Source organism: Beauveria bassiana (genome assembly GCF_000280675.1).
Source record: "Beauveria bassiana ARSEF 2860 unplaced genomic scaffold BBA_S00020, whole genome shotgun sequence".
Lineage (NCBI taxonomy): Eukaryota > Fungi > Ascomycota > Sordariomycetes > Hypocreales > Cordycipitaceae > Beauveria > Beauveria bassiana.
The window spans coordinates 252383-278205 of record NW_007930855.1 but is presented as its reverse complement, the minus strand read 5'-3'; the positions used below and the strand labels follow the sequence as shown (position 1 = coordinate 278205).

At 50.4% G+C, this 25823-nt stretch overlaps 6 protein-coding genes across 6 annotated transcripts; 3 read left to right on the top strand and 3 right to left on the bottom strand.

The window, feature by feature from the left end:
• Positions 1–3312: 3312 nt before the first annotated feature.
• On the top strand, positions 3313–5475 carry BBA_06724 (pH-response regulator protein palI/rim-9; the record flags this gene model as incomplete). Its single annotated transcript, XM_008601821.1, has 2 exons — positions 3313–3496; positions 3554–5475. 2 exons carry the CDS (start codon positions 3313–3315, stop codon positions 5473–5475), a joined length of 2106 nt encoding a protein of 701 aa, XP_008600043.1.
• A 1460-nt stretch (positions 5476–6935) lies between these two features.
• Positions 6936–8480, top strand: BBA_06723 (uncharacterized protein; the record flags this gene model as incomplete). Its single annotated transcript, XM_008601820.1, has 1 exon — positions 6936–8480. One exon carries the CDS (start codon positions 6936–6938, stop codon positions 8478–8480), a length of 1545 nt encoding a protein of 514 aa, XP_008600042.1.
• A 1741-nt stretch (positions 8481–10221) lies between these two features.
• Positions 10222–11670, top strand: BBA_06722 (CDP-alcohol phosphatidyltransferase; the record flags this gene model as incomplete). The annotated part of the gene is made up of 3 exons (XM_008601819.1): positions 10222–10529; positions 10657–10799; positions 10859–11670. The coding sequence occupies 3 exons, from the start codon at positions 10222–10224 to the stop codon at positions 11668–11670; spliced, it is 1263 nt and encodes a 420-aa protein (XP_008600041.1).
• A 904-nt stretch (positions 11671–12574) lies between these two features.
• Positions 12575–13839, bottom strand: BBA_06721 (bZIP transcription factor; the record flags this gene model as incomplete). The annotated part of the gene is made up of 3 exons (XM_008601818.1): positions 12575–13169; positions 13281–13588; positions 13675–13839. 3 exons carry the CDS (start codon positions 13837–13839, stop codon positions 12575–12577), a joined length of 1068 nt encoding a protein of 355 aa, XP_008600040.1.
• A 3281-nt stretch (positions 13840–17120) lies between these two features.
• BBA_06720 (uncharacterized protein) lies at positions 17121–17598 on the bottom strand (the record flags this gene model as incomplete). Its single annotated transcript, XM_008601817.1, has 2 exons — positions 17121–17480; positions 17527–17598. The coding sequence occupies 2 exons, from the start codon at positions 17596–17598 to the stop codon at positions 17121–17123; spliced, it is 432 nt and encodes a 143-aa protein (XP_008600039.1).
• A 5948-nt stretch (positions 17599–23546) lies between these two features.
• On the bottom strand, positions 23547–25380 carry BBA_06719 (aspartyl-tRNA synthetase; the record flags this gene model as incomplete). The annotated part of the gene is made up of 2 exons (XM_008601816.1): positions 23547–24224; positions 24277–25380. 2 exons carry the CDS (start codon positions 25378–25380, stop codon positions 23547–23549), a joined length of 1782 nt encoding a protein of 593 aa, XP_008600038.1.
• Positions 25381–25823: the final 443 nt, after the last annotated feature.

The following is a 25823-nucleotide window of genomic DNA, read 5'->3' as shown; positions in this document are numbered from 1 at the left end:
AGTCTCCCCCCCCCCCTTTTTTCCCCCTTTTTTTTTTTTTTTTTGATATTTCCTGGAGCCCATGAGCCGCATGATGGAGAAGCATACGGGTTTTTTTTTTGTTTCTTGAAAGAAAATGCATGTCGTTTCAAAAGCTATTTTGGATGAAAATAAGAATATTTAGAGTAAACGAGTCGTGCATGTTTGACTCTTTTTGCTGAGCTGTCATTGTCGGGTTTGAAACGCGGACATGTTTCTACAAGCTCGTGCCGATTCAATACCATCTAAAAAAAAAAGCTCGGAGATATTCACTAGATACTGTAAGGGTTTGAAACTTTGAGGAAAGGAAAGAATTGGAAATTAATTAAGATGTGACGGTATCGAGGACAATGAGTAAGTGATGCAAGGATCGATTCGTGGTGAATATGTATTGTTCGCACCGAGTACAAACACCGAGCACCTACCTAGCGCGGTGCGCGCGTGGCCGACATGAGACATGTATGCATGAACGGTGACGTATTCGTGTGCTCACATCGGCGTTGGCGAGAAACCTTTTTGGTCGGAAATTATTAAACTAGCACGGCAACTATAGAGGCCCTTTGGATTAATTGAGATGTGCTTTTAACTACTACTGCGGAGACGTCTCTAGTTGGGTCAATCAGTCATGACCGCTTTGTTGCAACTTGTCGTGACAAGTTTGTTGTCTTGTATGCGCACCGCGCGCTAAATACACAGAGTCACGGGATGCAGATTTTGACTCTGTCGAAAAGACATGACTCTTGTCAAAAGAGACGAGGAAAATGCAATGAAAGGAGCTGCATGAGCTTCGGAGCTCACAAACACTGGATGATGTGCGCTTTATATGTAATGCTGTGTGTTGTGTTACTGCGAGCGGAATTTGCATTCTGCGGCTCCCTGACAGCGAGGAAGGCTACTAAAGAGAAGATAAAACAAGAAATCGCCCTTGATTTTTTTTTATTTTTTTGAATCTTTTGTCATCCAACACTGAGGCGCAGCTCGTTCTTTTTAATCTTGCTCTGACGAGCAGCGAGGTGGGCAAAACATGTGGACTGTGTCATTGTTATTGGCGGTATGGCAGGGGGGTGAAGCAAAGTTGTGGGTGTCGTCGACGACGATCGAAATGAGAGGGGGAGGTAGGAGTCGTTACTTGAGAACCCAAAAAATATGAATGGATCATCTGCTCTGAGATATCCGAAATAGTGACTAATAACTGATAATCTCTACTGGCTAAAAACTGGTTGCATGTTTTGAGTTTCGCGGGTAACTATCTATTCACAATGGAAAGGGGGGGGGGCTTTTGAGTTTCTCGTTGCATGTCGTGGGCGAACGTGGCCCGATGAATCAATGATGTGCGTTATTTAGGGTGCCCGTGCAATCTCGGCATCAGAGAGAGCCGGAGCGGAGAGGAGGAGGAAGAGGACCTTTCAATTTGTCGTTGTCGTCGTTGTCGTCGTCGTTGTCGTGAGCAGGCTGTCAAGTTGCGTGCCTGTTGGTGGCGGCGCCCACAGCGACAAGCCCACAAGAGGTATGTATGGGCCGAGAGGATAGGTGGGGGGGGGGGAGCAAGCAGGCTGGGCGTCGCCTGGCTTTCTGTACAGCTTACCATTGATGAGCAAGCAGTGAGAGGGTGCGAGCCAAAATAAAAAATACCTACCGATCGTGGCCTATGTAGCGTCACGCCGTCGTCTCATGCATCAGGGCTGTGATGCTGGCGAGGTGCATGAGCGAGGCACACCGAGGCCACGTAGGTAGCGATACGGGCGGGCGGCCGAGCGAGCGGGCGGCTTGGGTTTGAGATCGGTTACTTATGCCTGGGAAGGGTATAATAAAGCGTTGCCAAGTTTTCACCAAAAAAGAAAAGAAAAAAAAAAATCAGTCAACGAACAATGACTTGAATGAACACGACGTCGTCGGGTTGACGTCAACTACAATAGGTATGGAAGGAGGGGCGCTGACCGCTGGGGGGACGCGGCCGCCAAACGGTGTGGAATTGACGGAGGATGCAAAGGGACATTAGCTGCAGCTCTTGTAATTACCTATTGCTATCTAGCAACGCGGAGGCTTGAATGATGACAATGTGCACCTAAATAAGACGTGCTACCAAGGAACAGGTTAGACTACCTTGTTCCTCCGCGCATGTGCAGCCTTTCACCAACGAGTTGTAAAGCCTGGAGCTGCGTGGCGCTTGTTATATTGACGCAGCCTGCAGACCGCCACAGCATTATAGCTTCTGTGCCCAACGAGCAGCTTCAATTGCAAACATCCTTTACTCTACACAAAATGACTCTCGATTCCCGTCCCGTTCTTGTGACACCCTGCGCTGTGCTGTGCGATGAACATGCAGCGTAAATAATCATTCCACATTCGACAAAAAAAAAGAATGTACTGACCAGGTACCCCGGCGACAAGGCTGTTGCATCCCGCCCCTTGTCCATGCTAAAACACGCCAACGCTTTTCTACAATATGCACGACAGGCATGGTCCATGCGAGGGCCTTTGAACAGCAAGTCATTAAAAGCAGCATGGCAAATCTAGTTAATCCCAGCCTTCCTTTTTCAGCCCACATTCTCTTTTTCCCTTGCGCGTGCCTGAATTTAAACCGCCTCCACTGCGGCGGACGACTAAACCCAATTAGAGAACAAGCTAAAAACAGCACTGAGCCCACTCTGCTGCGTGGGAACCACTGGAAAGCCCGCTAAAAAAGGGCAATCAATGCAACCAACGCAGTCCCGTCGTGTCCAAAGGAGTAAGTACTTCGTGGGTACCTTTACCATGCCCGTTCCGTTTTCTCCATCCCCCCGGTTCCCCCATCGTCCTCGTCCCAGGCGCTCTGCAATACTGGAATGCCGCCCGCCTCACCTGCACTTTGCATCATTCGCACTGCAAGCGAGTGTTTGATCGCCGGCTCTCTCTTGCCTGTGCATCTTGCGTTTGCGACCAACCTCGAATTTATATATTTTTTCCTAAGATTGCTCTCCCTACTTCAACGAATCGTCGCTCGCCCTTCTTGGACTCGCGCCGCTGTTGGGTCACGCCGCTGTATTGTTGCTCTGCCAAACCTCCAACACCGTGCCTACTGCGCAGACTCACCCACCTCCGGCTGGACAAACGAACGCTTTCTTTGACCCCCTTTCCGCGTCGCGAACCCCAATATTTCCTCGGCTTTTTCTTCGTCCTTGTTCTTGTTCTATACGCGACGATAACCTGCTTCTACCGATGCGCCGATAACTACATTGCTAAATTCCCCCCCGCCCTTCCTCCTTCTCTCTAGTTGCTTCAGGCCTCTCGGCCAGTCAGCCAACGCTCGATACCATGCTTCGACCCGCGACACCGCTGACGGTGCTGCTGGCCGCAGCCTTGGCCCTGCTCATCATATCCGTCATATCGGTGCCCGTCACAAAGTCCATCTATCTCGGCAAAGCAGATAACACCGTATACGGCGTACTTGGCAAATGCATTGGCGACAAGTGCAGCAGTGCTGGCCTTGGTTATGACGGTTAGCAGCTCGGCGCAACTGCCCTTCAACATTCTCTTTACTGACGATCATCTGTAGTCACCGCCGACGGTTCGAGCACATTTACTATGCAGGAGTCTGTTCGCAAGACGCTCTCCAACATTCTCATTCTGCACCCAGTCGCGGCCGCCGTCACCCTTCTCATGCTGATCATGGCTGGAGCTTCTCACGCGCACGCCGCCGCCCACTCGGCCCGATACCTTCTCGTTCTCTTCATCCTTACTCTTCTTGCCTTTTTAATCGCCCTCGTCGCCTTTGTCATCGACATTGTCCTCTTCCTCCCGCACATGGCCTTTGGAACTTATCTCGTCCTCGCCGCCGCCATCATCCTCGCCATCAGCGCCGTTGTGACATTCTCAATGCGTCGATCCATGATGGGTAGAAAGAAGCGCAGACAATTGATTGCTGAGAATGCCGAGATGAGCGGCGAAAACTACTACAACCGCGAGGCCAGCAAGCCATTCGGCAGCACCATTTCCAGTGTTCCTGCCCCGCACACGGCCATGTCCGGTGCAAATTCCGGCGCTGACGGCTTGCCCGTGTTTGCCTCGTACGAGAGCACCCGCCAAAAGGATGATCAAGTTAGTGACGAGCGCATCCCACTCACACAGGCCGGCACAGCGGACCGCACCCCCGGAACAAACAATAATGACCTCGCAAACCTTGGACCCTCGCGCTCTGCCTCACGCGACCGATACGGAAACCAGCCGGTCCAAGGAGACCCTTACGGAGCCCAGAGTCAAGGATATGGCCCCAACGGCCGCCCCGGAGGAGGCATGCCTGGTTATCGTGGAGGTGGCGCCCCGCGCGGTGGTCGCGGTGGCTATGGTGGCTATGGCGCGCCGATGCGCGGAAGAGGGGGCTATAACCGCGGTGGTATGGCGCCTCGTGGCAGAGGCGGCCCTTATGGCCAGCGGGGAGACGGATATAGCCAGCCGCGAGACGAATATGGCCAGCCACGAGACGGATATGGTGGCCCAGCAATGGCGGGCGCTGCCATGGCAGGAGGTGCCATGGCTGGAGCTGCAATGGTCCGTGGTGGCCACCAGGGCTACAACAGACGGCCTTCGGTTCCGGATTCGTACAACGCCTACAATAATCAGCTAGCCGACAGACAAGGAGAGTACAACAATTGGGCATCGCAAAGCAACCCGAGCTACGCAAACACTGACGCAGATTTGCCGCGCGCCGAATCGCCGCCACCGCTCCCCACCGAAGTCCCAGCTCCCGCGGGTCTAGCTCCCACGGGCCAAGCTTCCACGGGAGTTGACCAGCCTTCCGAGTTGGCTACCAAGGTGTCGGATCATCATGGCTATGGCGCACCACCTATCAACACGACCCTTGTGAACGATGCCGATGCTACCGGCATGGTTCACATGCAGCAAGGTCACCCTATGGGGCAGATACGCCCTGGCTACGTGAGCGATGGAAGCAAGTACAGCACGGACGAGTATCTTCCTCCACGTGCCGCCTGGAACAACGACTCTGGCAGACGATCCTCGCGGGACCAGTCTTCCGTCTACGGCGCCGATCGCCGCTCCCCAGCTGTCGACTACCGCGGGCCGACCAGTCCTCTGGCGGCAGGTCCTAGTTCCCGTGGCGGCTATTACGAAGACGTCGAACCCAAGTACGAACCCTCCGGCCCCCATCCGGCCCTTATCGCCTCGCCTTCTGAGCCCGTCTACGAGGATGCGCACGTCATGGATGGATCACGCAGCCCGGCGGGATCGGAGCGATCCAACTTTACGTCTGTTTCGCAGCGTGGTGTCAACCCGCGCTGGAATCCGCACCAGCATCCCATGCCCAGCAACAGTGCGCGTCGCGTGCAGCAGCAGCAGCAGCGGCAAGACATACTTCTAGACAATCCCGACTTTCAGCTCGCAGGCGGTCGTTCCGGGAAGCTCAAACATGGCAACCCGTCCGGCCTAGTCCCTGGAAGCGCGTATCCCAACGCGATATAGGGAAGTCGCTGATTGATTTTTCACACTTCGCTTCGAGCGTTTTTGTCTTTCATTGAAAATTTCCATTTTGTCTTTGGATTCGGATATACGGGGGTTTATTTTTTCTGTTTCTTTCTACAATTCATCAGTTGTGCTTCTTTCCGAGTGGCGCTGTTTGAAGAAATGAGCACTTTCTATATATAGCTTTTCTTCCCTTGTCGCTCATTTCGGGTGTATTATTTTTTTTTCTCCTTGCAAGGCTATTTTGGCTGTTATTTGGTTATGGTATGGATGGTCATTCAAATTTTGATTTCGATTATGAGGAGCTGCAATGCATTGCAAGGACAGGAGGAGGATGCTTGACGAGGGGCAGAGACGGATTACCGCCGCCAAGTGCGTGCTGCGAGGTTTACGATAGGACAGGATTGAACATGTATAGCTCATCATACAAGCGCTGAAAAAAAGGACTATAGCGTCTTTTTATTGAGATAGGATATCTATGTGGTATTATACATAATGCAACAAAAGTGTCAACTTTTGAAGTCAGGCTGTCTTGTTGAGCTGGCTGTAGTGGAGAGAGGTGCGTGTTTGAAGGCCCGTTTGCACTTGTGACGTGGGAGGGGAACTTGGGCGTCAATGGTCGCAGGTGGCGGCCCTCGTTTGCAGTCACAATTTCTCCTCGTCTCTCGATGCTGCACTTTTGGCCTGGGAGATAACTTTTTTGCGTGACGAGACTTTGTTTCGGCATCACCAGTCCATTCACTCCCTATGGTCGAAATATTACGCGGTGCTGGCGACGGAATCAACACCTGACGAGATACGCCCCATTCACTCAGTTACTTTGTCCACCATCTATTGATCTTGATCTTTTGCAATTTCCCTCTCTTGTCCTTTGGAATCAAATCTTTTTTTGGACATGGGCAGATGAGATGCCACTCGTTTATCCTCACCCTCTCCTTGTGTACATTTGAGATTCGATTTTTTCATTTTCTTTACTTTTTGGATTCATCAGGTACGCATATTTCCTTTATTCTGCTGCTTCATTTTCCTCGCTCCGTTTTTCCTTTTCTGGTTACCAAGTGGAGGGGCTGCGGACTCGGGAAGGCGCGCTCGCTTCCGTCCTGACCAAATAGCATCCGCCCAACTCGCATTCTCTGCCTGTCTTTTGCTGCTGTAATAGTGATGATCGTCTTGTTCCAGTATTGGAACAATGATTCATTCCGAATTTACTCTACACTGATGCTTTGGCATTCTTGGGTGCAATTTTCCCTATTTTGTTCTTCTTAATCTTTGGAGATTGTGTTGGAGACGAGCGTTACTCTTTTGGCATCTCTGAATTTGGCTCCTCTAATTCAGACTTTCCTAGATCTCTTTCTTTGCTTCAGCCTATCTGTTCGACATTTCTGCCCGGCTATTTAATCGAGGAGCAAGACATATCCACCCGCTTGAACAAACAGAATACAGATCCGAGAAAGCTCAAGATGGAGAAGCCATCACCAACAGAGAGCATCTCTCCTTCCATGGCCAGCGGCTCATCCAACCAGCAGGCCCAGCCTACCTACACGACGGCCGGTACCATTTACAACCCAAACTCGACCCAGCCCCTACAGCCTCCCACCAGACGAGGTCGATCGCTCAAGTGGACGTCCGGTGGCGTCTATTCCGACTTATCCTTACTGCCACGCTCCCTGCTTGCGTCTTTACAGGCTAAAAGCAACGGCCGCAGCTCCCCGTATCTTGCCACCCAGTACACCCCCTTGCAGCAAAATTACGATCGAGCGGCCAATCCTGTTAACAAGAACGGCTACTTTGATGACATGTCTTCCCGCTGGAGCGCCACCACAGCCAATAATGCCCACGAGGCAGATGAAAGCATAAGCTATATCTCCAGTGACAGAGACCAAGACGGAGATGATGAAGATGAAGAGGAAGATGACGGAATCGATAATCTCATGGTGAACATGACTGTCAAGTCGCTTCAAAACCTTGCTTCATATCCGAACCCCATTCAGAAGAAGGCCCAGAAAGCCCTCTTGCGCCCGGCGAAGCCGAGAACCAACCTCTACAATACTGTTGGTGCAAACGACATGTCACCCCAGTTTTGGGATTCAAGATCAAGCCCTGATACAGTATATGATCGATCCTGGATCAAACCACGACTGTCAAACTCGGATTCTGTGGCATCGCAGCCGACGGCCAAGGCTGAATTGCAGAGCATCGCCGAGAGGGGTCGGCATCAGGGAACGAGCCCGCCACCCAACAGCGAGAGTTCGGAACCGAATGCTGCCTGGCTCACGCACATTGCTCTTGGTGCCCCAAGACCCCTGACGGCCGGGCCGCCTGGACAGAGGCAGTATCGTGCATCAACTTTCAAATCCACCTTTAAAGCATTGAGTACCGAAGTCAAGGCTGCAAACCAGGTGGAGGACGATGCGTACGCAGTTACGGCACGGGTACTGCAGCACGCTGGCATTGACGATGCCCGTGGCAAGCTCGAGGGCTCGCTGTCTAGACACGAGTCCGAGACAGCTTACCAGACACAGCTTATCCAAGACAGTCAGACGCTCAAGTCTGGTTCAATGAATGGGAGCTATGGTATTGTAGGATCTACGGACAGCGGAGTCTATAGACGCGATGCGAATGTATTTGCAGCTAGCGACGCGGGACTAGCACGGCCTAGATGGGGCATGCATGCGTCGTATGCTGGTGAGTTTACGCGCAAGAACCCTGAGTACGAAGCAGCATTTATCGCGTACATGCAAAAGATGGACAGAATGTGGTACCATGGTTGTGAGAGATTGTGCAGCGAAGAGGCACGGGGGACAGACGGGGCAAAGGAGATGTATGCGGGTGTGATTGGCGATGGACGACCGGGTTGCAGCGGATGGAACAGGCACGCGGAGCTTAAGATTGCAGAAGCCAACAAGATGGAGGTGGCTGAGCACGCCAAGCCGCTTCTCGATATGGCCATGGCCAATCTGGAGCGCAGTCTCGAGGAGCTGCCCAAGAAGCGTCATGGACAGTAGGGGTTTGGGCTGTAGACCAAGTCGGTATGTGAGTCGGACGGACAATTGTAGCTGAATAGGACAGATTGTACTGATTTGCTACGTGTCGTGAGCCTGTGATGTCTTTGTGGAAGATGGTGCGAGAAGAATGCAGCAGGCGGAAAGCTGTGGCGGTCCAGACGTGATTGAAGGTTGGTGGCCAACTAATCCGTATTGAGAAAGGGTGTAGGATAATGGTAACACAACAAAGATGGAAATCATATCATTTTCTTCAATTGACCAGTAGGTCAAAGACCCCCGGTCACACACAGCCTTACGAAGTAAACAGGGAATTAACATATTAAGGCACCACGTTGAAGACGCGATTCTCTATCCACACTCTACCACCACTGACTGGTCCAAGGTTGAACCCTGAAAGCACTGCAGAACAGGGACCAGACGAAAGGGGACAAGGTTATGGGGGAGGAGGGAGGGGTGGAGATAAACTAGGGGGAATAAAGGTCAAGGCTAGCGGGACTTGGCAGAGGGTTGTTTGCTGGTTTGTCTCGTCTTTGGGCAGGGTGGTTATATGGGTGAGTTTTTTAGAGTTGACAATTTCTAGTATGGTGGCTATTGGGGGCAAGGTACAGCTTTGAAGAGATAAGCGAGTCATGTGGAGGAGGTGGTGATGATAATGGAGGCCGCGATGGTGTTGTGGGAAGGCGCGCTGATGGATGGGTATACGTAACGGCTGTAGTTATTATTACAGAAGGGAGCGCGAATTGACAAAGTTTCGCGTCTGGGTACTTTTGATGGTGGGCTGACGAAGGAATAATACGGGGAGGGGTCATTTCCAGGGGGACATGATGTGCAAGTACGTGGAGCGCACGTGAAAAAGACAGCGGGTGGACGGAGAGCAACTATGTACAGCAGCCTGCTGAATGGACGTGTCCTTTTTGCGCTGAACGAGAAGGTATAAAGAAGATTATATAATGCAGACCAAGGAAAAAAAGAAAGATGGTAGATCATTCATTAGCTTGCTGGGATGCACCCCTGAAGTGGGAGGAGGTGGAAAGGGGTTGCAGAAGAGAGGGCCCCGCTTGCTGGGCTGATGGTCTCGTGCGCGCTTCCCGAACATAGAAGGTGAAGACGAAAGGGGTCTTTTTTCAATTTTTTTACAAGCTATTATTCCGTACTTTGTCTTCTTTTTTTTTTCTTTCTTCTTTTCTTCTGTTCTCATCATCTTGGAAACTTTTGCCGAATTGTGCGTCTTGATCGAGCCCGTGATTCATGCACTCGTGACGAGACCGTATAGCAAATGTGGGTGCCCCCCCCATACGTCCCAGACTAGGAGTCTAGGACCTTGCAGCTTTTCCCTCCTGACCAAGAAAATGACAGCTGCCCTCTTCTTCTTTCCTCTGCCATCATCGCCGGCGCGACGACGACACACAACACTTAACCTCACCTCGGTTATCTGCCAACAGTCGCTTCCTCTCCACTCGACGGCATTTTTCTCTTCGAGAGTGTACTTTTTCGTCTTTTTTTTTAATACAAGCCTCGCTGGCCCTAATTACTTTTTTTCTTCTCTGCTGGGCGCACTCGTCGCACACGCATCTCGGATTCGTCAATTTAATCGCTTATTACCCCTGTTTTTCTTGTCCCGCCGTTCCGCCCCAACAAGAAAACCGAAAAAAACGCGCTCCATCACGATTCGCGCTCCAGAACTCGCATCTTCCTCCTTCCTCCATCGCCGACGATACGATAAAAGAGAAAACCGCCCGCCATGGTCTACATTCGCCATAGCGAGCTGCCGGCGCTGCGCGAGTACAAGTACTCGTCGGTGGACCGATCGCTCGTGTCCAAGTACATCCTGAAGCCATTCTACACAAACTTTGTCATCCACCTGTTCCCGATGACCATGGCACCCAACATGATAACGCTGACGGGGTTCGTGTTTGTGGTGGTGAATTTCCTGACGCTGCTGTGGTACAACCCGACGCTGGACCAGGACTGCCCGCCGTGGGTGTACTTTAGCTGGGCGATCGGCTTGTTTCTCTACCAGACGTTTGATGCCGTCGATGGCGCGCAGGCGTGAGTTTTTTGCACGGTCTCACTTCGCTCGGCGCATCTTGCAAAAGATAGGCTAGTTTTTAACAGCCCACGTCGAGCGAAGCGAGGAAAAAAGAAAAAAGAGAACAAATGCTGACAATGAATGTAGTCGTCGCACCAAGCAATCCGGTCCCCTTGGCGAACTCTTTGACCATGGCGTCGACGCCCTCAACACCTCCCTCGAAGTCCTCATCTTTGCCGCCTCCCAGAACATGGGCCAAGGATGGAAGACGGTCGCCACACTCTTCGCCTGTACGTATACACCTTGTACTTGTGCTATCGCCATGAAACATGCTAACCCCCTTCTCCAGCCCTTCTCACCTTTTACGTCCAAACCTGGGATGAGTACCACACCAAGACACTCACGCTCGGCATCGTCAACGGCCCCGTCGAAGGCGTCCTCATCCTCGTCTTGGTCTACGCCCTGACCGGCTTCCTCGGCGGCGCCCACGTCTGGCAGCAGAGTATGCTGCGAGCTTTCGGCTTCCCCGACAACATGGGCATCCCCATGTCCATCTACAACCTGTCCTTTACTGAGTGGTACCTGGTGCAGGGCACCATTGTGCTCGTCTTCAACACGGTCGAGTCGTCGCTCAATGTGATGCGCGCGCGTCGTGCCCGCGGCGAGAACTCGCGCGGCGCCCTCATCGGTCTTGGCCCCATTTTTGCCGTCTGGTTCCTCGTCGTCTCGTATCTCAAGCAGCAGCCCGTCATCCTCCGCAATCACCTGGTTCCGTTTGCCATTTTTGTCGGTCTCGTCAACGCCTACTCGGTCGGCCGTATGATTACAGCGCATCTCCTCAAGCAGGACTTTCCTTATTACAATGTGCTTGGCGCGCTGCTCATGATTGGCGTTGCGGACTCGATGGGGCCTGTTCTTGCGGATCGCTTTGGTTTTGGCTGGCCCAGCGCCCTCGGCGACGGCCCTTACCAGGTTGCCTACGTGTTCTTCATGCTCGGCACAGCGTTTGGCGTCTATGGCAGCTTTGTGGTCGATGTGATTGTCACCATTTGTGATTACCTTGATATTTGGTGCCTGACTATCAAGTATCACCACGTCGAGGACGATGCTGTCACCAAGGCTCCTGAGCCTGCGTGGTCCAAGACGCAAAAGACGCATTAAGTTCGACTCGTGCAGCTCGCACGAAAACAAGAGTAGAAGCAGGAAATGCTTTGCCTCGACGAGCGCATTACGGACTTTTGTGTATTGTCGACGCAGGAGATGTAGGACGGGCGGCTGTATCAGGTAATTGAAGAGAGGGAAAGAGGAGAATGGTAAAACGAGTTTGTTGTGAATATTGCATTGTTGTTTTATCCTTTTTACACCATTCATTGCTTTCTTAGAATGCGGGAGACTTTGCTTTTTGTAATGCTGTTTTGTGATTTGAAATTAAATAGCATATGGACTTGACTTTTTTTCAATTTATTGCATGGACGGGACGCGGAAAAGAATGACGCGAGGAAAAGGTGGAGGGGGGTGTGGGTGGAAAGAGAAGGAAGTCGTGGGCGTTGGATGGGATAGATGGGCGTTGAATTTATCGAGATGTGTATATCTTTATTCTTGCTCTTTCAACCTTTGTTCTTTATAATATAATCCTATTCGAAATGAACCGACTCTTTCCTGCATATAATTTGTACTCGAAATAAGCCTACATCTCGGCCCATTTCATTCATGACTTGGTTTCTTCGGGAATCATTTTACGTAGAATAGCTATATACCGTAAACTCTAGCGGGCTGTGTGATGTACATGGTTGAAAAAAGAAGAGTAAAAAAGAAAATCATCCATGATCAAAGGAGTATTGGCATGCCAATAACCGAGCCAAGGAACAAACATCATCTATCTATAAGCATTGAATGAAGATGTTACAACCGGGCCGGCCCCACTCTTTCTACTTTTCGGCCCCGCCGTTCCCCATCTGCACCGATCCGCCAAACCCACACCTTTCTTTCCTCTTTCCGGCGCATCATCATCATCATCGTCGTCATCACCATCATCAAAGCAAGCAAGCAAGCAAGCAAGCCATTGTCACAGCAAATCGTCCGATCCGCTGGCAACGCTCTGCATAATAGCCTCCATAATGGCCGATTCGGGAAACACGGGGCCCTGGCCGTCGCAGCGCGCCTTGTCGCGCAGCCGCTCGCTCACCATGCTGATATTCACAAGTCCGCGCTTATACAGCTCGTGCGAGACAATCAAGTCCCATGTCGCGCCGGGAGCTAGCAGGCGCTCGCCGTCGTCGCCCATGATGATGCGATGCGAGGGCGACTTGCTGGCGTGGTCTCGTAGTAGGGACGCGTAGAAATCCGTGGGTCGGTATTCGGTGGGGCCGTTGATGATGGACGGCGGCGACGAGGCGCGGCGACGGTGGCCGCCGCCGCCGTGTTGTTGTTGTTGTTGTTGATGATGATGATGATGATTCTGGTGATGGGACGGCGCGGAGGATTGATTGTTCATGTTGGATGTGGCGCGGAGGATTTCGTTTTCTGTCGATACTTTTTGGAGATGTCGTCGCAGACGCTCATTTTCAAATGAGGCTTGCTGCTGCGAGTTCTCGAGGTTGGCGAGCTTGCTCTCGAGGTCCTTGACGTGCTTTTCTTTGCGTTCGCGAAATGCGCGTTGCCTGTTAATTGCTCAATTGTCAGATCTAAACCCCTCCCCGAGATCTTGACATTGCTCTCTGCTCTCTCTCTCTTTTTTTCTTTTCTTTCATGCATTCAAAGAAGAAACTCACGCTGCTCGATTTTGCGCCTTGCGGCGGGACTGTGCAGGCGTCAAGTCGTCGTCGTCCGAGTTTCCCTTGCTCGCCTCTGGGCTTTGCTGCTCGGAATGGCCAGGCATGGCCTGATGATGCTGCACCATGTGCTGCTGCTGCTGCTGCTGCTGGGCCGCGGCAAAAGCAGCAGCATGGTGCAAGTGTGCGGCGGCGGGCGGGCTGGTAGGAAACGGTGCGCTTGCGAGGCTGTTGGGCGGCCCCAGGTCCGCCGCGCCGTAGTCGTAGCTGGCAAAATCCTCACCGGCGAGAGCAGCGTCAAACGTTGACTAGTATGCGCAAATCTAGCAGTCAGTTTCTGTCTGTGACTGGGAATCCTTTGGGGGAGGGGTGGGGGAGAACAGATGGCACGCACGTGTGGTGTTGACGCGCGTCCTACTTCGTTTGAACTGCCTGGTACAGCGTGCGAGGTCGTCGTCGGATGCATATCCTCGAGGAAGCTGTACGGTTGCTTGCCAGCAGCGGCGGCGGCGGCAGCAGCTTCGGGGCTGTCATATTGGTAATCAGAAAAAAAGTTCATCGCGGCGTGAAGATGGAAAATGTTGTCAAGCATGTCACTGTCAAAGTACAGGTTGTTGTTCTGGAAAAATGCTTCTGATGGTTTGCGGGGAGAGGAGAGGGGGGGTTATTAAGAAAAGATATAATTGATTGCGGGATGACGTGGAGAAAAGAAGAGAAAAGGAAAGAATGACGCAAAGGGAATAAAATATAAATGAAAGAAAAAAAAAGAAGAAGAAAGCTACGAGAGTGGCGGGTAATCAACAACACAAAAAAAAAGGGTTTCAAGTTTTTTTGCCATTAATCACCATGGCATTCGATAGGGCTGTCCCGAGGCAAACTTACTCAGTAGGTTAACTAGGTTGTTTAGTAAAATGTTGAAAAGTCTAGAATGCTGCCAGTGCGACAAGAGGAGAGGGGCGCAGAGGCGAAGCGCATTGTAAAGGGCGGGTTGAACGGCTGAACGGCTGTGCCGAGCTAGGTAGGTAAGTTGGTAAGCTGCTATAAAAAAAAGGTGGGGTGGCACAGGCCGACGTCGACAATGCAGTATCAACTTGTATTAAATTAGAGGTAAATGTATTAATGAAATTCTTCAGGAAAAAGTAAATAAGCGGAATGTTGCAGAAAGAAGGCGCTCTTGCAACTGTTACTTGGCGTCTTTTGCAAGTTTTCATTCCTAGAGTTTGACGTCGAGTTCCTTGCTCGTTACTGTTAGGTCGTAGCGCGAGGCTGCCAACACATCTCCAACAACCGTTTTTTGACTTTTCAAGCGACGAAGCGCTATACTTTGTTAGGAAGGGGATCCATATAACCATCTCCACCAAAACTTTTACAGTTTAGCGTCGCCAAGGGGGTATTAATCAACAGAGATTAATGTAATAATCAACAGTAATGCGCTTTTCTTCCACCCATTTACTTACCTAAGCCCACGGCGACCAGAGGGCTGTGTTGTATGCTGTGATGCCTTCCTATATTCGTTGCTTACCTATATGCCCAGAATCATCTATTTTGCATCGCCTCCATCAATTCGTATAGCCTATATGCTGCATCGGCCTTCATTGTCTCGAACCGTCTTGCATCTGCTCATGCTTGCATTGTCTAAAACTGCCCCCCCCCCCCCCTGCTTTGTCTGACCCCTGCTTGCCGGCTGCCTTCGCCTGTGCGTTCGCCTGTGCCTTCAGCTGAGACTAGCCCCCGCAATGGCAATGCCATCGTCACTTTTACAAACTATGCGATATCCCTGGTTTGGGCCCTTGTGCCAAGGTGGGCATTTCTAAGAATGTTGATAAAAAGCAGGGCACCAAGTTACTGATACGTTACGCCTGCCTGCTTTGGGCTCCTCACCAACTTTGGCGAACGTGGTGTCGAAGGCAAGCTTTTTTTAGTGGCCAAACAAAACTTTCCCCTTCTTTTAGCGGCCCAGGCTGAAAAATGCTTAGCGTCGGGCTTAGTCCAGACAAGGCATAGTGCAGTGTCGAAAAAAGAAAAAAGGTTCACAATTCATCGTTGCGATCGCCGATGGCAAGCTTACAATGGGGGGCCTTTTTTTATGTCAGCTACCTTTACACCCTACTGTGCAATTAGTAGACCGTTTAAACCAATGACAAACCCGAACAATTGCTTAGCAAATCCTGGCGAAAGCCCTAGCCGCGAGGTTAGTGAAATACGTGTGTCCCTTGATGAGCTGTTCCTTTGCTAATAAGCTTGTGATAGCAGTCCGCACCCCTTATTGGAAGACCAAGATTGAGCATCAAACGGCCCCATGTAATAGGACATGGTACGATATAACGTTTTTTTTTTAAACCCGTCGGGTAAGATGCGCAACGTACCACCGAACCAGGCAAACCTCCGCGTGTGAGGGGAAGAGCTCCCGTCGTCATTTAATGATGATAGACGCGCCAAAGGCGAGAACTTGAGCCAAGATGGCATCTTTTCCTTGATTTTATTGCCGTGGGGCGTCGTATGCTCGTATATTACTTGTCAGCCTACTGTCCGTCAAAGCTAGGGGAACTGGAAACATTGAGCTCTCCGAGCGGAATCGTCAATGCACGTCACGACTGGTTCTTCTGGACATGGTTCTGCCAGCACTCGCTAGAATGTTCGGAGCAAAGATGCTAGGGTTCGTGAAAAGGGCTCTTTTTTTTCGTTGCCTCGCTATCTTGTTGTAAAGTTGCAGGTAAAGGTACTAGCCAATTTCGCTGACTCGCTCCTATAGTTCATCTTCTATATCAAGATGCTAGCTTCACGGAGAATGAACCCTTTTCGTTTCCTAGCTTCAAGTAGGCTATCATTCTGTGATGGTTCGCCGACGCTAGGCAGGGGATTTCTATAAAGATGCTAGCTTCGTCACAGATAAACTCTTTTTCCTTTGCCTCGGTCCTGTAGTCCCACAATCGTCAACCCCTTATCCGGCACTCGCCTTCCGGCATTGATTGACCCTGTGGCCTTGGCTTTTATGTATTGGTCTTGGGGCATTAATTAGCCTTATGGCAATAATAGTCTTATGGGCATATTGGCCCTTTATGAAGCTCTTGGCGGAATCGGTGTAATGAACCACCGAGTCTGTGCTGTAATTTACTTGCGATCCAGCTGTAGCAAAATTTACTTGTGATACAGCTCGAATAAGATGTACCTGTGACTCAGCTGAAGCAGAATTTACTTGTAATCTAGCTGGAGCAAAGTAGGCAGCAATACACGGGGCTAGTTCTCCCACACAGTCACCATATACTCTATCGAAAGCTGACAAGTTTCTGACACTAGCTTAGTTATCATCACTAAAGTATGACTAAAACCTAGTTTCAAGGCACTTTATTAACAACATTTTTTTGTATATATAATTACCATTACCTTTTCCATGTCTCTTCAAGACTTCAGGCTATTTTGCTCCTATACACCGCCGTTTGGGCGTTTGGGTGGTTCTACCTACCTGCCTATCTTTTAAGCAACAAGATCAATTTATGAATACGAACAGAGAAATCACTTTGGAGTGTTTACTGATATGATCTGTCGAAAATCACTTTTTTTCGAGGCACCGCGCACTAAAACTGTTTATATAAGTGTATGTAGTGGTTTAATTGAAGGTCAAGCTTTCTGGAAAACAGCAAGACCATGACTACCTATCTAAAGAAAGCGAGAATTTAGGAAGATCTGATGATGCCATGGATTCAGGGGCTCTTGCTATTTTGGCTAGACACAGACCATTGTATGGCGCCGAGCTAAACGCCGAATGGAAGGAGCTCCCTGTTCAGACAGCCTCCCATATTCGTGATGGCGCTCATCAGCTTCTTCATTCAATTGTAGGCCCTAAAAAGGGTTGCGGTTGCACTTGGCCTTGAAGTCGCTCTCAGAGCAGCCAGCTTGAACGCAGTTGGGGATGCTGAGATGCGCAAAGAGGTCCTCGTAACCAGCCGGGCATCTTTCCGCGTCCGTGTCGGTTTCGTCATAATCAGCATTCATGCTGAAAGGCTTAGAGCAATCGCATTTGCCCTGCTCGTTGTCATTATCCGGAGTCACCTTCGGAGTGATGGGCTCGAACGAGATTGGGCGTGCACCGTCGTTAGGGTCATCTTTCTCTAGCGCCTCCGCAGTAGGATCCCGAATGCCCCAATTCTGACGTTCGTCTTCGAAGCAGTCAGGCTGGTTACGATTCTTGGAACAGAATTTCTATATCAGTTAGTATATTTCAGGCTGGTATATAATGCAGACCTACGTCGAAGGCACCAGCAGGCGCAGCGAGAGCAGTACTGCCAAGCGAAAGAATAATAACAGAAGTGAGCTTCATATTGTTCAAAGTCTTTGCTAAGTCGAGAGTTCGAGAACTTGTTGTAAATCAACTTGTTGATTTTGATACTGAAGCATAAAATCGTAAGGTACTTCCTTGTTCTTATATAGCTTTTTTCTCAACGGCCAACGCCCGTCACTATACGGTGGTATGATACAGTAGTACTCGGAATTCCCAACGACTCGGTGAGTTTCCGAGACGCTGTGACTCCGAGCAACTCAAACTCAATCACCGTCCGTTGCTCCCGGAATCACCGTAGGTCTGTAGGATGTATGAATTTGTTCCAGGCGGTTACCCTTTGAATGATGGAACAAGTTGATACGATGAAAAGCATTTACACGAGTAATTTAGCATTATTAGCACTTTAAATAGTTTATGCAGAGTATCCTTGCCTATGGACACCGTACTGCGTGATTAAAATTGTCTATACCAACTATTATCTCGTACGAGTTACAATTACTGACTCGATACTCTAGTTTTATACACCCGTGTTTTCTACTATATTACTCGCGCGATGTTACCACTATTCTCAGAACGAGTCCGACATAATTCTAACTAGCCTATTTTGGTACGTAGAGTATTATGCAGTTGCAATAACGTCGTCTGATGGTCCCGCGGCGGGGATAGCTATGAGTCGTGCTATTCCGGAAACGGAACCAGCTTGCGGTCGTTGCCTTGTCACCTGTCTGTGGTTGCCGTGGCCCGCCCGCTGAATAGATAGAGTCGACCCACTCTCGCTCCAGGAATGGGCAAACCTAGTTCCTCCATCGGAAAGCTTGCGGAAATTAAAAGTGCTTGTCAGACAAGCGGCGACTAGCGGAACATGTCAAGCAGCACAGCTGCATGACACCCTTATGACCAAGTAGATGGTCTGGGGAAATAGTATGTTTACATAGGGCTGATGATTATTTCATCCGAGAATATGATGGAGTGAGAATGCGTCAAGCCGAGGAGCCAACAAAGTTGATGAGACCATCACGACCATACTTGGGCGCGGTCGTTCTATATACTGTAGATTCGCCATCTTTCTTTCTTTTTCTTCCCTGCTTCCAGCATTTCGGCAAACTCTGACGACCATGAAATTTGAAACCATGCACTCCATCGCTGTTTCCTACTTCGCCTCACTAGGACCCTCCTCTGGCCCAAGAATCCAGAGCCCGAACGAGGTCCACAGCGCCGGCGTCAATGCTGGAATCAGCCACTTGCTCATGCACACGATTAAGCTCGACGCCACGGGCGTGGTCAGCCAAGTCGGGGCCACTGTGTCACCAAGTTTGACGTCCCGCAATGAGGTTGTAGGTACACGTGCTAGGCCTTGCAAGAGTCAAAACGCTCTAAAACTAAAACTTGCGGGAGCTACATACGCTAATGTAGAAGCGAACTCTAATCACGTGACGAAATAACTTGTCCCATCTTTTCAGTAATAGGAACGATGCATATCAAGACGTGAGAATCAAGATGAAACGAACATATCGGAAAGTGCGAAGTGGCTGCTTCATGTGCCGGCAACCCGAATCAAATGCGATGAATTGAAGCCACAATGGTTTATCACCTGCGGCTCACTGAGTCGCATCACCGAAGCTAGCCCTGCCCTATTAAAAAAGTTTAGGTCAAGATAGGTTCTAACATTTTCCTAACACATTAAAGGTTTCGATAAAAACTATATCCTTTATTATATATCTACTAATAATATACTTCTAACGTTTATAATAGCTATAGATACTACTATAAATATTCTTATAGATATACTCACGATAGAATTCAAGGGCTTAGGAGTACTGGTACTTTCCGTAGTGTAAATTAGATACCTATAATCGTACGTAAGGAGTAGGGATAGCTTCATTTTGATTAGATTCAGTTTCAAACCCATTATCGTCGTCGTCGTCTGAATCTGATATTGCAAACCATTCGTGGTCCCACATTAGCTTCTCGCGCAGCGCATATCCATTTAAACGGAGCCAGCTAAAATACTTCGAGTTACTTTCTAGACCTTACTATCATAAGTTATATATAGCATGAAATGAGTCTAGCCTCTAAGCTAGTAGGGCTTTCAGTCTAGGCAAAGCCCTTTATATCCTGTGATAGCCAAGGCATTACCTCGCTACCTATACAATCACAGTTGAACCCTTTATAGTAAAGTGTATAGGCCTAGTCCTTAGTAAAGTTAAGCTCAGCAGCTTCCACTCACAAATAGGAAAGCGCGCGCATTAGCTAGGTTAGGCGAGAAAGATTAGTCTACATTCATCAGTACGCTTAATATATTATTCATACACATCAGCTTTCGTTGTCAGTTTCTATATAAACGTCTACACTATTCCCAGAAATACGAGCAAAGTAAGGTCTATAGGAATTCGCCTAAATCTAACTTTTAAGCTTTTCTTTAAAGCCTAGCATAATAACCTCGGGCCAAAGCTAGGCAGCAGCAGGTGCTCGCGACGCCACCATTTGCTATAACACACTAGGCTTCCCAGCCGCTATTATATTAATTACCGCCAGTACTCTTTACAGCTACGGTATAACGGCATTATAATATATACTAGCCTCATAAAACACAATTAGCTAGATTAGTCGTATCCCTTTAATAAAAACTCGAAGCGGGACATTAATCTAAGTAGTCTGTTTAGTACAGCTAGTTATGATGTTGTCGAGCGCTGTCCTACGCCGACGTTCTTCCTGTTTTCGGCTGCTCAAGAGACCTAGAAGTGGTTAATTGTGGCTCTTAATTCACGCCAAAGGATGGTCAAACAAGATCAAACAATGGCATGTAGGTCAGCTCATGTTTTAAATACGAAATTGTACACGCGTCGAGAATCATCGCCACTGAGTCAGACTACATCGGCTATCCTTGCAAGTTGCTGTGAGTTACTGTTCGAACGCATAATTGATTGAGGGCGCTTATAGAAGGGAGATGTTGAATGGCTACCTTCTATTGTAGAGTGTGGGGCCTGGCTGCCAATGTATCCGGAAATGACTACTTGTATTATTCCGCCTCATACAGCCAGGCAAGCTGGCTCTATGAGGCACCCTCTACTGGCCTCTAGAGTAGGTGCTCTCTTACTCGACTTCACATATACCCCCTCCATGCCCTTTATTACCCCTACCCCCCTTTGGCTTGTAATTGCAGGTTAATTTGCAACGCTCAAATATGCAAAGATTGGGATCGCCGAGGGGCATGGAGAAGTACCGCGTTTGGGGAGGGGAAAAGGAGAAGAAGAACAGAATTAGCATAAAATGGTTGTTTAGGCAATAAAATTAGTTAAGCTAGGACAGCTTACCAGGCACCAGCTTAACAACATTAGATCATGAAGCAGATCAGACGGTGATTGGAAGTAGGCAAACTGTCTATTGAACTAGTCTATCTAATTACCCTCTTTTGAACTCTACTCTAATCACGAAAATCCAAGGTGCCAAATTTCTATTTATTATTAGTAGATAAATCTAAGAGGGTAATATAAAAACCTGTACGATCCGGCAATTCTTACAAACGGATAAGGCTTTCCGCCTTAATAGGCTCCCTGACTCGTTAAAGCTTGGCAAGACGGCTAACTTTTGTACGTGGATCCTCGAGTCCATCTATGAACTGGGTCAAACGGCAAGGCCTCGCCAACTTGTTGGTCTATGATCGTGAGAGATGAACAAAGGCCCTCTCAAAAATGATCTTTATATGCAATGATATGTACATGTAACCATTAATACACAGAGAAAACCATTTAACCAGCAGGATCCCCGCTGCGGACCATAGTTTCATCACATCCTTCTACCATCATCATCATCTTGAAGCTTTTGAATCTTCCAATTCTTTTCTGCCAGCCTGGCCAGCCAGCCTTTCCATTGCAAGCCCGGTTCTGGACTCCCGACAGACCTCGGCAAACCACGCTCAATCAGTGCGAAGGCAGATAAGCAGGAAAACATTGTCAGGGCCTGCTTGGATAAGATGGGACGACGCCTTTGAGAATTGCGAGAAGGTCTTGGGGCAAGCCTCGGGCCGAGTGTATAAAGGAGTCCGAGGCGGAAGAAATGACAGATGCATGGCCTTGAACTCGGCATTTACGGTCAAGGAAAACGAGCAGGACAATCACCAGTGCGACTGCTCCAAGCCCCCTTCTTCGCCGGTGACCCTTTCGGTGCGGCCTGCCCGGCCGGCCGGCTACAAGGATACCTCGCCTAATGGCTTGGTCCGGAGCTGCACGCAGATCGGCTGCTCTGAAGGCGACTTTGAAGCTTAGTGTAAAGGCTAATAAGTCAACGCCTACGCCCGCGCCCTCCCACCGCTACAGCGACCGCCACGCCCGTAAAGAGCCGGAGAAGCAGGACAGTTGCCGCTGCGACGCCATTTACCGTCCGTCTCCCCTCCTATTGGCCCGGCAAATCGTGCCCGCCCACCTTCGAGAATAAGACTTCCCGAGACTGGCAAAGCTCACCTGCGAGCAGGTCGACTGCTCGAAGGAGGCCTACGATGCCAAGTGCCGCCCATGATAGGGACTAAGGAGTGCCCCGGCTGGGCTGCAAAGAACATCTCCCCAGGCTGTTCCGTTGCGCCCGTCACTGGCTCGCAGCCCGGCTACTCGGTGGGCAAGTACCGGCGCCAGTTTTATGTCGGGATCTAGCTAGAAAGTGCGACTGTAGGAATTTGAGGAAGCACTGTGGCAAACATGCGGCATACTATTAGCGAAGGCGCCGTAGGGGTTAATATTAATAAGACTACTATAAATACTTATATATTCTTTTAATTCCTATCTCTCTAAAGAATAAATTCCAATATTAACTAGCTTAAAGTTTCAAAGATATTATTTTTTAAAAATTAAAAAAATATTAGAGTTTATTATTATAAATAAGTATTTTTATCATAAAGTAAGGCATAGATTATCTATAAACTATTAAAATAATTTCCTAGATATACTTAGTAAAAAAGAATAATAATACTTTTTCTTAGAAAAAAAAACATTAAATAGTGATTTAATTAGCAATTTTTATACGTGGTGCAGACGCCGTAGCCAGAGTCCCCCAAGCACCGGTTCCTGTTAAGCTCCGATATCTATTAAGCTCTGAGCCCCGTTGATCTACGGCCCCGTTGATCTCCGGCCCTGTTGAGCTCCGTCCCCTAGCCCGCATAGCTAGTGACCGAGACTGAGCAGCCCCCCCCCCCCCCCCCCCCCGCCCCACCGATGCATCAACATTAGCAGCCACTAGCGCGCTAATAAGGGCAAGTCTCTAGAGAGCCTGTCCCTTGCATTATACATACCCACAGCAAGATGATTTACTTGGTCGTCCTCTTTTGCATAAGGGGGGAGGGGGAATCGCTGGTGACGGCGTTAAAAGTCTAGTGTGCCACGTGTTAGATCGCGAATCTCTTTTACATCTCTCCTTTTTCCTTATCAACTCTTCTTCTCTAGCCTCACTTTTTATTTTACGTGCCGAGGCGGGGCACTTGAGCGTTGAGAACGCGCGCGCTGTAACGCAAAGTTGCCCTCGCAAGGTTGACGGCAATGTTTTCCAGTCCATGCCGAATGACTTCCCAAGAGATGGACCAAAAAAAAAAATGCGGAAGCCTCACTACTAGACACGGTATTTTTTCGGTCTCTGTTCTCTCCAGCTGGGCTCGCCAACCCTCCCTCCCTCCCTCGGAGAAAGTGGTTAGTGGGCCGTGACTTGGATTGTTCGGCCGCGCGACCCAGTGTTATAAATAGTGCAAAAATACCTGTAATTTATTTGTGACTCGGATAAAAAAAAAGTAAGTGCCAACATATACGGCCGGTTTCTTACACAGTCACAGTACATGCACTCCATCGAACGCTGTCATGACTCTTGTGCCAGCTTGGCATCGTCATTGTCAAGTAAATTCAAAGCGGTGTGGTGACAACAATCTCCATATTTTCATTGACCCTTGCGTCTTCTATATATTTCCTCGACACTTTGAACGGCCGTCTAATCTCCGAAAACCAATCCACTCACGGCGTCAAACGCTTCGGCGTGCGTGGGTAGTAACTGCACAAGTGCACGCTGGGCAGATTAAGATACCAAGCCACGACACGATCGAGACCAATACCACCGCCGCCGTGCGGAGGCACACCCGCGCTTCGAAAGACGTCGACGTACTCCTTGATGCCCGGGCTGTCCGGGTCGACGCCCTTCTTCTTGATGCGCGCCACAAGCGTCTCCGGGTCGTGGATACGCTGCCCGCCAGACAGAATCTCCTGACCGCGCATGAAAAAGTCATACGCGTTGGTCACCTTGGGGTTGACCGGGTCCTCGAGCGCGTAAAACGGCCGCGCCTCCTCGGGGAACTTGTCGAGGATGTAAAAGTCGGTCTGGTACTTTTCGCGAATCAGCGCGCCCAGCGCCTTTTCTTGCGGCGTCGACATGTCCTCGTCGTCGGACACGTTGCGGTACTCCTCGGGGCCTTCGGCGCGGAGCAGAGCCTGGCCCTCGGCAAACGTGAGGCGCACCTCCTTGCCAGGCTGCGGCAGCAGAAACTCCTCCGAGGGATAGACGGTGCGGATCAGGGCAATTTGCTCGGCGCAGCGCTCGTTGAGACCGCGGAAAATGTACAGAAGAGTAGTCTCGAGCATGTCACGGACCTCGGTGTAATCCTCTTCGATTTCCATTTCCAAATCTAGACCAGTAAACTAATTCCAAGTTAGTAAAGCTCCTGTAGCTAGTAGACAAGGTCGAACGTACCTCGGTCATGTGGCGGGGCGTGTTTGAATTTTCAGCACGGAACACGGGGCCGATACAGTAGACACGCTTGCGACCACCAGCAATTTCAATCTGCTTGTAGAACTGGGGTGACTGCGCCAGAAACGCCTGCTTGTCAAAGTAGGGCAGGCCAAAGACGTTGGAGCCGCCCTCGGAAGCGGCACCAATCAGGCACGGAGGCTCAAACTGATTGAAACCCTGCGAGTCGAGATACTCGGCGAAGAGCTTTCTGGTAGTCATGCGCACATCAGCAATGGCCTGCTGTACGGGCGAGCGCTTGTGCATGGCCGGGTTGTTGAGATGGGTCGCCATGGAGGCACTCGGCAGCACCGCACCCGGCTCCAGCGACGCCGCCTCGACAGCCTTTGTGGCCTCTTCAACGGCCGCATCGGCAGCCGCGCCGGACGCAGGCTCCTCATCGTCAAAGTTGGCGACGGGGCGGTTCGACACGGCGAGGCCCATGCCCAGCACCTCGGGCCCCTTGGCGACCAGGTAGCACTTTGTAATGTGCAATTCATAGTTGGAGACGCGCACGCTCTTGACGGGCTCGAGCGGCTTCTCGATGCGGCCCTCGACGAGCACAAAGCTCTCGAGGTTGAGCCCGCCGATCCACTTGACCATTTGCTTGCTGACGGGCAAGCCCTCGGGCGACGCCGCCACCACGCCCTGGATCGCCCAGTCGCGCTCCTCGCGCAGCTCGACAAACGCCATCTTGGCGCCCTGCATGCGCGAGTTTTGGATCCACGCCCGCAGCTTGATTGGCTTGCCCAGCAGCGACTCGTCGACGTTTTTGAGGTTGACGCGGGGGCTCTCGACCTTGGTCGCGGGCAGCACCGGGCCGTAGCTGTCCTTGGCCAGGTCCTCCGTGTTGCCGGCGGCGGCCTTGGCGGCGGCCTGGCTGGCCTGGTGCTCGGCCGCGCGACGCGCCTTTTCAGCTTCCTTCTTGGCCTTGGCTTCGGCCTTTTTCAGGGCCTTTTTCGAGGGGCCGGCCTCGCCAGCCTCCTCACCGCCGGCAGAGGCAGCAGCGGCAGCAGCAGCGGGCTGCTCAGCGGGTTTGCTAGCCCCAGGAGCGGGAGCGTCAGCCATGTCAGAAGGCGTGCGTGCGGTATCGATGGCTTGTTTCTTCAATGTTGCGGTCGAGGGCGGGGTAGGTCGTCTGCCCAGGCTCGAGTCGGTGTCGTGTCGTCAACGGATACGGTTGAGTCAATCGCAAGCTATCAGTCAAAACAAACGATTCTATCCACCTTCAATCGAAGCAGAAGCTCTGGTGGTGGACAAGAAAGATACTTTTATGGCACAAGTAATTGTGAGAGTAGGGAAGAAAAGAGTCATAAAATCTGGTGTTTTTTACCCCGCCAACCCACCAAAGGCAGGCCACCACAAGCCGCACAGCGTCATTCTTCAAGGTGGGGCCGGGACAGGCTCGTGTGCCTCATCGGCCTGACTCCAGCAAGCCGGTCTCGGTCCTCATCGCGGGAGTATTCATGGAAGAGCTTGAATTATATTCATGGTATATTCAACGCTATAAT